This window comes from Odontesthes bonariensis, chromosome 16 (genome assembly GCF_027942865.1).
Source record: "Odontesthes bonariensis isolate fOdoBon6 chromosome 16, fOdoBon6.hap1, whole genome shotgun sequence".
NCBI classification, from domain to species: domain Eukaryota; kingdom Metazoa; phylum Chordata; class Actinopteri; order Atheriniformes; family Atherinopsidae; genus Odontesthes; species Odontesthes bonariensis.
The window spans coordinates 10,512,870-10,527,772 of NC_134521.1; the positions used below are offsets into that span (position 1 = coordinate 10,512,870).

General features: G+C 41.5%; 1 protein-coding gene across 2 annotated transcripts in view; it reads right to left on the minus strand.

Annotated features, from left to right (window-relative positions):
• Positions 1-14,903, minus strand: part of lrch2 (leucine-rich repeats and calponin homology (CH) domain containing 2) — a 37,305-nt gene that overhangs the window by 13,203 nt on the left and 9,199 nt on the right. Inside the window, exons 2-17 of one of the 2 annotated variants that reach the window (XM_075487785.1) lie at positions 11,899-12,043; positions 11,547-11,673; positions 11,352-11,457; positions 9,878-10,014; positions 9,599-9,729; positions 9,352-9,439; positions 7,481-7,577; positions 7,259-7,356; positions 7,064-7,131; positions 5,121-5,225; positions 4,826-4,894; positions 4,317-4,379; positions 2,589-2,637; positions 2,340-2,480; positions 631-681; positions 478-541 (exon numbers count right to left, since the gene is read on the minus strand). In XM_075487785.1, coding sequence (XP_075343900.1) covers positions 478-541; positions 631-681; positions 2,340-2,480; positions 2,589-2,637; positions 4,317-4,379; positions 4,826-4,894; positions 5,121-5,225; positions 7,064-7,131; positions 7,259-7,356; positions 7,481-7,577; positions 9,352-9,439; positions 9,599-9,729; positions 9,878-10,014; positions 11,352-11,457; positions 11,547-11,673; positions 11,899-12,043 — 1,539 coding nt within the window. The remainder of the gene's footprint in view (positions 1-477; positions 542-630; positions 682-2,339; positions 2,481-2,588; positions 2,638-4,316; positions 4,380-4,825; positions 4,895-5,120; positions 5,226-7,063; positions 7,132-7,258; positions 7,357-7,480; positions 7,578-9,351; positions 9,440-9,598; positions 9,730-9,877; positions 10,015-11,351; positions 11,458-11,546; positions 11,674-11,898; positions 12,044-14,903) is intronic. The other variant, XM_075487786.1, reaches the window with a different exon arrangement.

Sequence of the window (14,903 nt, forward strand, 5' to 3'; positions counted from 1 at the left end):
GATGAGTGCAGAGTTCCATGATTGAATTTCACACTGAAATAAGATGCATTTGTGCACCGAGGGTTAAACACATCCAAATAGAGCTTGACGGCAAGAGAGCAAAACAATTCCACAGAAAACCTTCCTCACTTCCAGGGAAAGAACGCTGGGCTCCACCTAAGAAAAAATGTTGGCTTCAGGTACCGTCAAGCTTTCCCACTGCAAAACAATGAGCCTCAGTCCCAATAATACCTCCTCTGTGTTTTCACATGGACGCAGTGCTTCAACACGTTGAGGAGTACCTTCGACATTTTTTTGTTTTATCTCGAGCTCCAGAAATCTAAACTGAATAAGTTGACATGAGGACAAAGAAAGTAGCACAAGGTGTTTTTTTCTCTTCTCCAAGAGGAGATCTACTGATGAACTCAAGACAATTAAATGGGTGAAAAAGCAAAAAATTGAAGACAATAACTATGAAAGAACACAAATGGATGGTACCTGATCTTGGCTTCAGTCCAAACACTGTCAACGTGGTGCTGAAATCAGCGTTGCGCAAACTCTCCTGAGGAGATAACAACTGATATATTCACAAAGGGACATCAACACAACACAGGGATTATTGTCCAAACACCATGGGTGGGTTATACCTACCTCACAGTCATCGTTCCCACTGGAGTTTTTACGAGCACTCTGACACTTGTACTGCAAGCAAAGGAAAAGCTTAACAGTTGTTAATCATGACTTAGTGGTGATTCTCTCACTTATCCTCATCTCTATTTGAAAAGGTCGTAATCCTCAATCAAAACGACTGTAGCATCAAAATTACTGCAGAAAAGCTGAGGCTTTCTTAGGGATCTTTGTGGTGACTTGATGGACATGAATCTACACATCACTGCTTACATAGACCACACATAGAGAGCAAAAAACACGAGCAGTGACACCGTTTTAGCCAGAGTTTTGGTTATATATTGCACTACATGTTGTACTCCCTTGTGTTTTTATTAGGGCTGGGCAACGATTAAAATGTTTAATCTAATTAATCACATGATTTCCCTGATTAATCGCGATTAATCACATTTGTACGCAAAAGTAGTGTATAGCTTTTAGCATTTAGTTTTATTCTAAATGTGCTGCCATATGAATGAAAGTGCCATAACATTTGTTGTGCAAACACACTTTTAACATCAGCATCTTTCTGTAGTTTTTATGTAGAAGCCTCGCTCCACTGTCTGTTTCCTTGAATGACTTGCTGCTATCAGTTGTGTGTTTTGCCTTTAAGTGATATTTTAGACTGGAACTACTACGCTGAGAAGACAATTCAACTTGGCAGTGTTTACAGATGATTTTGGTTCTGTCGACTCCGCCGTCTGGAAGAACTTTAAAATGAAAATGGCCGAGTAAAAGTTCCGTACCCTTCTCCATGTTTGGTGGATCCGCCGATTACTTTCTTTTCCTGTTCCACAGCAGACAGCAACAGACTTTTACAAAATAAAAGCCTGTGAGCAACAGACTTTTACAATAATAAAAGCCTGTGAGCAACAGACTTTTACAACAATAAAAAAAATAATAATAAAACCTGCGTGAATGCGCAATAAAATATTTATCGGCGTTAAATTATTAACGAGTTAACTCGCCCAGCCCTAGTTTTTATTTTTTACTTTGTTTGGATTTTACCTGAGTTGCATGTAGTGTCTTTTTTTACATGCTGACCTTAAACGCTACACGGATTAGCGATGAGCCACAGGTGGTGACAACTGGATTTTACACCGTTTTTAGAGACCCTGAGGATTCTCCTCCGGTTTTAACTTTAGCATCGACGCCGGGTGTCTCTTTTCTCTCCTGTCTTTATGTTCCGGACTGACTGAAGCTTGTTCTGGAGGTCTGTCGCTCGCCCCAAAGACCGGGACTATCCAGAAGCTGTGGATAGTCTCGCTATCCGGGCTGGGATTACTTTTTATGTTAATAAAAAGTGTAGCCTACACCGCTTAGACTCCTGGTTTCGGCTCCATTCAACCCTGTTTTTTTTAGAACCTGTGTTTTTAAGAGTCCTAGGCTCTTAAACCTAGGCTTTTAATTATCTTAGCTTTGTTATTTATTATTTTAACAGTAGATTGATTTTTATTCTTTTAGCAAGTAACTACACAACTCAAAAGGAAGTTCACAGAACTGGAAAAAATTCAACATCCAGATTACTAGAACAACCAAAAGTGACAGACCCTGGGGATCATCCGGATTACCTGAGACCCTATTGCTGGTGGTGAGATTCATTCTATAAATGGACATCTGAAAATCCCCAATGCACGCCTTGATAGTATTAACGAATGTATGAGATGGATTCACAAAGTGATGCCAGCTCGAACCTTTAAGTAGTCTTTCCTCAGGTACTTATTCCGTCTGCGATCTTCATTCTGATTGAGGACGGGTGGGACTTCAGGCCACTTTGGGTCTGAATCCGACTGATCTGCCTTCAAGCTGCCATCAAAGGAGCAGGAGGAAGAAGGCTGCAAAAGCAGAAAGTTACAAATAAAATCGGTCTGGAGGAAATCTGAACATGGGGAATCTAACATATCAAACGCGATATATCTGCTATGAGGTAGAAGACTTTGTACCTGTCCACTCAGCATTGATGCTGCACTGCTTCCTTCATCCAGAGAAGCACTGAAAATAGGACACAAGTAACAACAGATGACTTATTTATGTGCAATGAACATGAGTCTCATTTCATATAAATGATGATAAATGAGTCACGCCATATTCCCCGTCTTCATACCCTATTTTACCCTATATTTGATTGTGAGGTTACACCACGAATCTGCATCCTTTTTGTTTGTCTTTCCATGTCAGAAAGTTTCACCAAGCTCAAATACATCTTCAGACAGAAAAACCTTGTAGCAATCAATTTTAGGTTCAGGCAGTAACCACCAAGTCCAGAGTGTGTGGTGGGAGCATACAACGCAATCTCAAATCTTCAAAAGAAGAAGAGAAGTTGGCTAATCCAGAACTGCCAAGGGCCAGCTGAAGGAACATCTAATTCAGAGGGTCACTTTGTCTAGATATGCTACTCGTTAAAGCCTGGTTTATAGTCGGTAACGCAAGACGCAACGCAAGACGCAAGCTGCAACGCAAGCCCTTGCGCGGTTGCAAGCCCCCCTTGCGTGCTTGCGTGTGTCACCTCAATTTTCTAAACTTCACGCAAGACGCAAGCGCAAGCCACTGGCTGTGGTCGAAACCAACCGCCTACTGCTTGATCGATCTGACAGTATGCAGAGCGTTTACACACAGTGCACTTCACTCCTGCCCAAGCCGAAATCAGCCAGCCTGAAAAGCTGATTTCCCTTAAGCTATAGGCTAAACTCTGTAAATATATAACTTTAGCAACATTTGAACCATTTTCAGGCAAGAAAGTAGTCGTTTAGACCCCCAAGGTGTTGAAAATCTGACAAAATACCGGCTATTTACAAGAAGAAGAAGAAGCATGAATCTATGGAAGAGAGACTTGCCAAACAGCTCCTGGCGGTGAATTTCCTTTCATCGTTGTAGGCTTGTCATTGAAAAAACCCGCTACTCCACCTACTGTCCTGGCGGTGAATCGCCACGCAGCACACGCAACCGCCGACAAAGCAAAATGAAGTATAAACGTCTCGAGCCATTAACATACGCGCAAGACGCAAGCGCAAGGGCAGTTAAAAGAAGTATAACTCAGCCTTTAGCCTTGCCATGCTAAAGATTAACCCAGTGATTAGAAGCTCCAACGAATAGCTTCAATAAACGATACCACCCGGTTCGAAAGAATAGTTGCTCAGGGGCAGAAGTGCAGCTGTCTGCCAATCAGAGGGTCAGTTTGGTCTCTGGCTTCCACGAACCAGATGTTAAAGAGTCCTCGAGCAGGAAACTGAACCTCGTGTTGTCTCTTATGTGGTCATCGGTGTGTGAATGTAGCCTGTCAACACTGTACTGTATAGACTAATAAATCCCGTGTGAGTGAAAGTGGCTTGCATTGTAAAAGCACTATGGGAGGTCAACCAGACTAGAAGAGCAAAAGAGACATATAAATAGAGTTAATCACCGGGAACATTTCATCTCGAGTCATATCAATAGTTCGCTTGAGCGAGGATGTATCCTCCAGCTTCAAGGACGTATCCTCTGCTTAATTTGGTCATTTTTACTGTGCCACAGGCCTGCTTCAACAGCCCAAAGCACACTGTATCTCCCTGAAAGTCTGTAAACTTGAAGGTCCAATAAAATGAGAAAAAACTTTTCTCAAAACAGTAAAAATAAGGTTTACAGCGACACTGAGCCACGGTCGATCAGCCCATGCGGCGCAGCGTTGTACGTACCTACGAGCGGTCTGAGGTGCGAGCCTTGGTTTGCTGCTGGAGCTTCCAGAGTGACTCAGGAATCTGCAGACAGAAACAGGAGATTGTCCTTATTGTACTGCACTAACGAGGCCTGGAAAACAGGGACAATTCTTGTTAGATGATGAATAGATGGTGGATCATCATTCACCCTCCATGAGCAAGAAATTCCTTTTCTTTTTTTACTTGCACAATCATGTTCAGGAGTTTTTCTTTTTATATCAGCACTGATTCACACACTTCAACATGTGGTAACATTTCTATATATTTAGGCAACAAATAACCGCATACTTGCACTGCTTGGAAATTCCTTCATTAAACTGTATATCCTGCTTCAAGAATATCCCGCATGCCCCCTACCTGTTGAAATACAACAGAAACGAACCACAGACTGGCTGCGCCTGAATGACCAGTAGCTCTTTCACAAGTTGTGACATGCCGTCTGCAAACTGTATGCAAAAAAAGGAGAGTGAAAACCTCCGCACGTGTACCTGTGTGCACGGCCAGTCACCCTCCGCCTGTGAATAAGACTCTCTGCTCTGCAAATTAAGGATCGTCGTCTAGAAACATGCAGAAGCAGATTGAGAGTAGAGAGAAGAGACCAAGAGATGATGAGGGGGAAGACAAAAGTGGGCAGAGATTACGTAAAGTCACGCTGAAAAAGCTCTGCAGAGACAAAAAGAGGTGAAAGTAGAGATTTGTTGAGGCGAGAAGACATTTAAGAAGCAGAATTAAGCAGCACTGCATGTTGTCACACCAACAGAATCAAAGCTGAGTCCCACGCACCTGTTTTGCTGCTCCTGCTGCAAAAGTTGAACAGCAATCTTCCTCAGGTCCAGCACTTCTTTCAGCTCATCTTCCTCCTCCTCCACCAGCTGCTCCTTATCAGAACTGGAACATAACCAGAATTTAACAGTGTGTTGTAAACTCAGCTTAAGACCACATGCTGCATGCACTTCATGTATAGGAAATTCGCATAATACTCTTCCAGTTAGCATTAAATACTAACACAGCACAGTATTTATGAGCACATCTCTTCTAACTAGGTGCTGGATTACAAAGAAGGTTTACATGGAAGGATCCAAACAAAAAATCAAACCAGCAGGTGCAGAGATATAATTAGCAACAGAATTAGGCTGAGCACACGTGCATAAAGGGTAGAAAAGAGCTTGAAGCTTTGCATTTGTGCAACTTATTGACTCGTAAAATAAATAGTAAAACCACTTGTGGCTTTAGCAGTAATCCACTCTATGTAATCCACTTTATGTGCTTTCATCACGTGTCTTCCATTTATTTGTGGATGATATATCTACAAGCATCTTTGATTAAAGTGCATAAAAAAGTAGGATTGCGGCAGCCGTAAATATCGAGAGGACGTGAAGCACAGCATGTTCCAATAACACTGCAATAAAGCAGCTGCACAGCGTCTCCATGCACACGTTTTAAACTTCCACCATGTTGAGTTGAAATGAAAACAAATCAAAAACAGAATGCAATGATTTACAGATCACGTAAACCCGTTAAATCTAACTGGAAAATAGTTCAAAGTCGACTTACATATTGTTGAAACATTGAAAGTGAGTTTTTTTTTGTTTGTTTTACATATAATTATTTGATGACAGCAGCCCATTTCAGAAATATTGGGACAATTCTCTTAAACGGTTTCAGGCCCAGAGAAGATGGCAGTATTTTCAGAAGTCTTGAGCCTGTCCAGTAATAATTTCCACAGCAGGATTGTGCAGACTATCGAGGTCATTCAGTCGTTCTCAGAATGTTTCAACTATATCATGTATCGTAGGTTAAGAGAGTCTTTCTAAATGTATGGTGGTGAGCATTTTCTTTCACAGAGTGGAAAGCCTCTCGGTCTTTGATTCTAAAGGACACAATCTCTCCAGATGCTCTTCCACACAGAGCCATGCTACTGACCCGTTACCCATAGCATGAGACATACCAGCAGACATGTTGTTTTAGCCGTGCACGTTCCACCGTTGTGTTTTCCTACTTTTTTTTTAAAGTATTACTCTGAAAGTGAGAAGACGCTTTTTGAAAACCTTGTGCAGTTGCAGCAGGAAGAGGGACTCAGTGGCTCGGTGGTGGGCACAGAGCTGGACTCTCTGGTGACAGTGGCAGAGAGAAGGACCCTGCACAACGCCCACCACCCTCTGCACAACACCTTCATCAGGCAGAGGAGTGTGTTCAGTGGCAGGCTGCTGTCTCAATCCTGCTCCACCAACAGACTCAAAAACTCTTTTGTTCCTCTGGCCATCAGACTGTACAACAGCTTTTTTTATTTTTTATTGTTTTTTAAATTTTTAGATTGTTTTTAAATTGCTTATAATTGTTTAAACATTTTTATTGCTTTATTATGTCTTGCTTACTGGATGCTTGAATTTCCTTCAGGATCAATAAAGTATCCATCTATCTATCTATCAGTTTCCACCCCAGCTGATCTGTTCGTGCTTATTGTCAAACAGCCAACAGTTTGGCAAATCCAAAGCATTTAACCACCAAAGATGGTGACTCACTGAAAGGTGCAGTCAGGGAATTCCTTTCTTCCACTGATTTACGTCGCAAGTCTTTGTGCAAAAAAACCATTTGTGTGCATTTAGCTGTAACTGTAATGAATGAGAGCAAAGCGTCCTTCTCGAGCATCGAGCACAAGATGTTTTCTCCTAGGGCTACCGCTGAGGTAATCTCCTTCTTTGACGGCTTCGCTGCAGATGACTCACCCTGACTCTTCCTTCCAGCTGTCTTTATCTTTGCATTGTTGAGACATGTTAAGAACTTTCTCCAGTTCCTGAAACATACCGAGACACACACCAGGTCAGGACCAATTAGGACCATTTTATCCATGCTTTTTCTTGATTAAAGTAATTTTTTTTTTTTTTTTTTTTAGAAAGACAGTCTGACAAATAAATAGATACCTTTATACAAGACATGTGACTGCTTTGCTGCCCATCACACTCTGACAGAGCAGGATCCTCGTCAGGATTGGGGTCTATAAAGTCATAGAGATCCTGATCTGATAGAGGGAGGAAGCATCCGCGTTCATCACTCATCTGTCACATTATAGGCACTTCATTCAACAACCCCCGTGTCTCTGTTACTGCTTTCAAAGGGAATATGTGATACTTATTGTCGATAACCTTTGCAAGAGTCCATTTTGGAGAGAAGGGAAAGGGCGTCAGCGCGAGCTGTCTCTGAAACTTGTGAGTGGAGGCTGACAGTGTCATCGTCAGAGGGCTGCAGGAGAAGTAAAGAGTGGAAAGAAAAATCAAAAGCTGTCATAGTGATGTCGACTGCTCACAGTTATGATGCCAACGTGCCACAAAGTCTGCGCACAGACATCCATACGGACATACGAATGCTTGTTAGAGCACTAAAAGGGCCTTTTTGTGGTTGTTGCTTCTTTAGACGGAGCCAGGGCCGCTGACAGGTTTGGCTGGGCCCGGGACAAAATTCTCTGAATGATTCAATGCTCTCTCTGTCTGATATTGAGTTCCGTGTGACTTGCTATCCCCTCATGTGGAGCTAATATGATTGGCACGCCGCCTGTGCCTGGTGTTACTTCACGGGGCTGGGAAAAGTTGGCCGTGTCACTGTCTTACCTGGCTCTGCTGCACAGCTGCCTGTACTGGTACCTGCTGCATCATCTGACTCTTTTGTGAAATATTTGTGTAGAGAACCCCTCTTGGCTTCTTTCGCCTTTCTTTTCTTTTCTGCGCTCCTGATTTGTGCATTTCGACTAACGCGCAATGACCGCTTATGGTCAAATGATGTAGTTTTTTTTCTTCTCCGTAATCAAAGACCAAACCATTTTTGGAATAGGGGAGATAGGGGGTTATTGGCCCTTTTTTTAAGGGCAATGAAGGCAAACGATCCAGAAGTAATTTATTAAATGCAAATAAAGCACTTTTCTTCCCCAAATCAACACATTTTGAAGGAAACATACAATAATCAATCGCAACTTCCCCCCATTCCTGGGCCCGGGACAAAATACCCGTTTGTCCCCCCCTATCGGCGGGCCTGGACGGAACCAAACATGGCTGAGAATTACAGGACTAACGTGGGAGAAATAAGCCTCATTCACGTACTGACGAGCCTTTGTTGCACATCGCTTCGTGTGTGAAAGTAGAGGCAGAAAAAGGGGCTTGAAGTCAACCCTTGATCCCTCTCTGAGCCGGCGAAGGAGGTAGTAACCAAGGCAACGCCTCATGCGTGTTCACGTTGTCGCTCAGCTGCTTCCATGACACCAGCCTGATGCGTTTAAGGGCAGAGCAATCCGAAGCTAAGTCGCCTCCGTATGGCTTCTTAAGGAAGAAGTCATGTGTGAAAGGGGTCATTGTTGTTCATCTTTGAACATCAATCACTATCACCGTCATCGTTTTCTGGATTTCACTCTGAGCCAAATCGCTGAGCGTGACCTATTTAATCTCAGGATGGTTACAGTCTCCAATGTTTATCCACTAGCTCATAAAAATTATGTGTGTCTGCAGTTTCATGCAGTTTAGAGGCATATAATCACAGACAAGTGGTTTCAGGCTTTAGATTTCCACCCACAACCTCAGCTGTCATTACTGACTCATTTAGTTGGTCGGCCCTGATTGCCCGCCTGGCTCCACACTTATCAGGTCAATCCCAGCGCTCGGAATGCAATCACTTTGTGAACACTTTGTGCCATTCCTAATATGCGCCCTACCTTTTCTTCTGATCCTTTGCCAGTCTTTTATTATATTCTCTTGAAAAACACCGACTTCCACATTTAACCCACTTATCTGCTGTAACTGCTGACATCTTTTTTTTATTATTAGCGATGAGCCTCAACTTTATAAAGTCCAATCCGAACCTGTTTGGTTCGGTTCTGTCTGAGGCGTCACCGTGTGAGTGCCATCGTCTTAACCCAAAGAGTCAATCCAGTTCTTAGAGGTTCTGGTTAAACACTGCTTAACAGCTCATTACACAAGTTGTACACATCCTGGAATTGAATCAGTTTAATGCTGTGTGTTTGAACTCTGACCTCTGTTGTTGACAGCCTCTTGTCACCATTGTCACTACCAATTCCAGAGTCGGGCCCATGGTTTTTACTGGGATAAAAATCCTCCATGCTGGAATCAGGCGAGATAATTCATATATTTCATAATGAATAAAATAACAAGAGGATGTATTTATAATATATGTAAAAAAAAAAAAAAAACATCTTTAAATGAAAAACGTTATGCTTTATGACATGATGACACAGCAAAAAGTGGTATTCGTGTGCTTACCTATCTGTGAGGGGCTGAGGAAGGCAACGTTTACTGAGGGAGGGGAGGTCCAGCGTGTCTGGTTTCTTATCCATTCTGCAAGCCTGGATGTTCAGGTACTTGAATATGTGAACTTTGCCCTTCAGGCAGATCTGAAACATACATCCATATGCAATGTGTACCAGTACAGAGAGAAATGTGTCCTTTCATCCACCAGATGGAGCCATTGTATCTACATCATACATCCCATAAGCATGTAAACGGTGCAGAAGAGTCCCAAACACAAGTGAATGCACATACCTGTGCAGGTGGAGACTGCATAGGATTGTTGTCAAGGATGATGTTCTGCAGCTGCCTGAGTTTCCTGTAAGACGGAGGAATCTCTGTGATCTTGTTGCAGGAGAAGTCAAGTCGAATGAGGGGCAGGTCAGCTAACTCTGAAAGTACAAATGAGACGGTCTGAAATTAAACAGCTTGTGTCACTCCGAGATGCACGACGTCCATCATGTGACAGGCACATTGCACAGTAAAAGCACCCAATAAAACAAGGGAGATACACACTTCTCCTGGAAACACTGCACCACTAATATTTCCCAGAAGCACTTGCAGAAGTTTAATCATGCAGTCATCATATAGTTTGAGGTATAGAAACAAAACGTTTGCTTCCAACATACCAAAATATCCTAACCTTCTCCGTCAAAAGTACGAGTAAGCCACCGAAATATTAGATCCCACAGTTCTTATGAAGTGACTTAACAGCAAATTGACAGCATTTACTCTGCCTGGTAAAATGATGTCAAAACTCTTTGTGAATTAGATTCGATTTGTATTCAGTCTGATTTGTTGATGAAGATTCTCAGTCATCCAGGTCATGGTGATAATAACAGCTTGAAAAAGAGCAACTGGACTTCTTCTTGGATCTTTAACACCTCTCTGCTTATAAACTGATACTCCCCACCATCTAGTTTAGAACTGAAGAAGCCTATTTGGAAAAAAGGTGAACCGTCCAGTTTCCCTTATTCAAGCTCTTATGATTATTCAGTCTGATTCATATGCATGCAGAAAAAGGGAAGACATGGCAGTTTAGGTTTGCTTTAAAACAGAACTTAACTTAGAGAAAAAGAAGAAAAAAGGGAGAAAAAGGAGAAAAAGAAGGGCAAAAGAAAGAAAAAAGGAGAAAGAAAGGAAAATATGAGGGAAAAGAAAGAAAAAAGGAGAAAAAAGGGGGAAAAAGAAAGAAAAAAAGGAGAAAAAAGGAGAAAGAAAAAGAAAGGAGAAAAGTGGGAAAGAACTAAAAAAGGAGAAAAAAGGGGTAAAAAATAAAGAAGAAAAAAAAGGAGAAAAAAGGGGGGAAGAAAGAAAAAAAGAAGAAAGAAAAAAGAGAAAAAAGGGGGAGAAAGAAAGAAAAAAAAGGGAGAAAGAAAAGGAGAAAAAAAAGGAGAAAAAATGGGTAAAAAAAAGAAAAAAAGTAAAAAAAGGAGAAAAAAAAAAAGAATTTAATCTTGGCAAATCTACATAACTTCTGAAATATTGTGATGACTCAATCATACTGATAATTTGTATGATTTTATTGCCAACGATTGAATTTATGATGTTGAAGATAGTATAATGACAGCCAACACAAAACAAACACTGTGGGGAAATATTTCTTGGCTGCGAGAGGACTAGCATGCTCGCCAAAACTGTCAAACTGTCAATTAACGTTAGTCAACACATACTGTTAGAGAGATGATTAAGTGGAAGAAAAACAGAACAACACGTTACAGGTACTGACCCTCAGGCAGCATATGAAGACAATTCTTCCTGATGTTAAGCTCTCGTAAGGCTTGGAGCCGCCCCACCTGAGCTGGTAGGACCTGGATCTCATTGCAACTCACATCCTAAACAGGAGACAATGTGTAGGAAATAGGATTACTCAGGCCATCAATATACATAAGGTGATATGTACTGACTGATGCACTCTGCTCACCAGCTCCATCAACTCTTTGGCCTTGCCAATCTCTTCAGGGATGGACACGAGCTTGTTGTTGCTCACAAGCAGAACTTTGAGGGGGAGGTTGAACAGATATTTTGGCAAAACTGACAGGAGATTCCGGCTGCGGAGGAAGATAAAACATTGACCTACATTCAACACAGCATACAAAGACATTGGGAATCGAGTTTCAGCAATAGAGGAAATGTGTCTGGGTTTTTTTGTGCCCTTGGTGCACTGAAAGGGGAACGAGCGCCTCTTCAGAGAACACATGAACATTCACTGCTGCTGAACTGATCAAAAGAAACTTGGAAACATAACTGAGAGCATACTGTTAGCAATAGCTCACCTGATGTCAAGATATGTCAGCATCTGAAGATTGATAATGGCCTCCGGGACGCACTTGATGCAGTTGTGGTAGAGGCTGAGTGACTCGAGAGGGGCGAACAGACACACTTCTGGCGGGACTTCTGTGAGACGATTCTTGGAAAGATCTGCAAGGAGATGGGGGGGGGGGGAGCTAATGAAATATTTTCACTATATAAATTCAGGAGAAGGTCTGGACATTATTCACAGACTGATCGATACATTACTATGACAAAACAGTGGGTAATATGAACCATGGTCTAAAATTACCACAGAGTCTCCAGCTCTGAACATCTAATCTGCTACTGGTATTGTAATGTCTCAGTATTTCCAACGTCAAACCAGTAATGGCTTTAGATTTGTCATGATGGGTGGAAAGTAATAGAACACATCCCACATCTTTTCTTTTGTTGAAAAATCACTAACATCAGAAACAGTTTGCTTTTTGCACGTACGAAAATGGCAGGTTTTGGGTATTTCAAATGATTTATACAAGATTCATCTTCCTGGGCTTTATATTACGAGCTAACCGTTAATGTTAGGTGGAGGCAGGACAAGACACACTAGCAGATTCAGCAGACAAACTCACCTAAACAGTCCTAAAGTCACTAAAAATGCCAGCAAAAACAAGACCAACTCACCTAAAATGGCCGCCAGGTTTCAACAGGCTCACACGTGCCACACCCTCCACTTAAATATATCCTGGATTTCTTCTTTGCTTCTTCCAAGAGTCTGTTTACCCTAAGTGCTCCCCCTACTGGGCCCCCAGCTGCCATTGCTTCTTCTAATCCAAATCCGCTGACTGGACTTTACTGTCTCATCTGACACTTCCTTCACTATTTTCCTCACACTCTGTCCACTTAAACCCAGCTCCCTCAGCAATGAGACAGCAGACTTTGCAACAAATCCTCTACATCCTACTTCCACTGGACAGATCCTAACTTTCCACCTCTCTTCTCTGCTTCTGATGATTTGTAGAGGCTATTTCCTGGGGAACAGGAATATTATGTGGTTGGTATGGTTGGGTTATTTGTCTCTTTGCAACAGGATGTATTAAACTGAACTTTTACAGCAGGTGGGGCATGGACCAGAATTAGCCCTTGTAAAGTAATGTGGTTTTGGACTGCTCCTCTTTTGTAAACATTTCTTCAAGAAGATATCAGCAAAGGCATTGAAATGTATCATGGCAACTTGTCTAAATCTTATCTCGGCATTTCACTTAAAAACAAAAATGTCAACTTCAAGGTAACGATGAAACAAAATATCCGCGTGAGTCATGTTCTTGGAACTATTAACGTGAGTGTCAAACTGAAACCCAATAAGTGTTGAGATATTCAGTTTACATGTAAGTTGGGAACCATCAATCAAAAACTGACGCTGTTATCCCATAGAGCCATGCCAATGACATGGTTATAAGCAACTTTTGGACTAAAGTAAACAAGTTTCCCAGCGGAGAAGTCTCCCTTAAAACATATGGCTTATAATCTACAATTAAATAACTGTCTTTCCAGTTGCTTCAAAATGGGTGCTTCTGCTTTGCTACAATAATCAATGTAACCTCTCCCCCAGTCAGTGAATAAATGTGCAGCTTTACATTTGCATCTGTCTCTTATAATTAAATATTTAGCATTCTGGCTCTCTAGCCAAAGAACATGAAAGTAAAGGCGCTCAACTCAAGATGATACAGACGGTTAAGATCATTACTAATGTATCTGATCTCGTTCAGTAATCTCCTATATATCTTCCTATGATAAATCTGTGCATTAAAAACACCCATTTTCTATACCCACAAAATCCAATTCTGGGTTGCAGGGGGGCTGGAGCCTATCCCAGCTGCCGTTAACGCAGTTTTGGGGGTTTTTTTATATAATTTTTTGGCGCTTTTGTGCCTTTAATGGATAGGAAAGTTCAGAGAGACAGGAAGCAAGGGGCAGAGAGAGGGGGAACAACACGCAGCACAGAGCCGTCTGATGTGGGACTCTAACTGGGGCCAGCTGCAGCGAGAACTATAGCCTCTTGTACATGGGGTGCCTGCTCAACCCACCACGCCACGGACCACCCCTGTTTTATTATTTATTTTATTATTGTAAAAGTCTGTTGCTCACAGGCTTTTATTTAGTAAAAGTCTGTTGCCGTCTGCTGCGGAACCGGAAAAGAAAGTAATCGGCGGATCCACCAAACATGGAGAAGGGTACGGAACTTTTACTCGGCCATTTTCACTTTAAAGTTCTTCCAGACGGCGGAGTCGACAGAACCAAAGTCATCTGTAAACACTGCCAAGTTGAATTGTCTTCTCACCGTAGTAGTTCCAGTCTAAAATATCACTTAAAGGCAAAACACACAACTGATACCAACAAGTCATTCAAGGAAACAGACAGTGGAGCGAGGCTTCTACATAAAAACTACAGAAAGATGCTGATGTTAAAAGTGTGTTTGCACAACAAATGTTATGGCACTTTCATTCATATGGCAGCACATTTAAAATAAAACTAAATGCTAAAAGCTATACACTACTTTTGAATTCATTTTTGGATTTTGCGTACAAATGCGATTAATCGTGATTAATCAGGGAAATCATGTGATTAATTAAATTAAACATTTCAATCGTTGCCCAGCCCTAATATATATATATCTTTATGATTTTTATCTGATGGACCTTATAGGTATTCTAAAACTATTATGCAAGGACATTAGGTGAGAATGAGCCTCATACAAAATAGAAATAAAATGTATTTTACATTCTGCAATCTACCCACTGATTACTATTATATGTGTTTTCTGAACATGTACATTGTTGCAGCCTGACTTCCAGCACAGGACTGCTGAATCATGCGCCCAAATCATTTTCATGAACACAGGTATCAATATACACATATCTATATCTATATCTATATCTATATCTATCTGTATATCTATGCTATCTATCTGTATATTTATGCTATCTACCTGTATATCTTTGTTATCTACCTGTATATCTATGCTATCTAT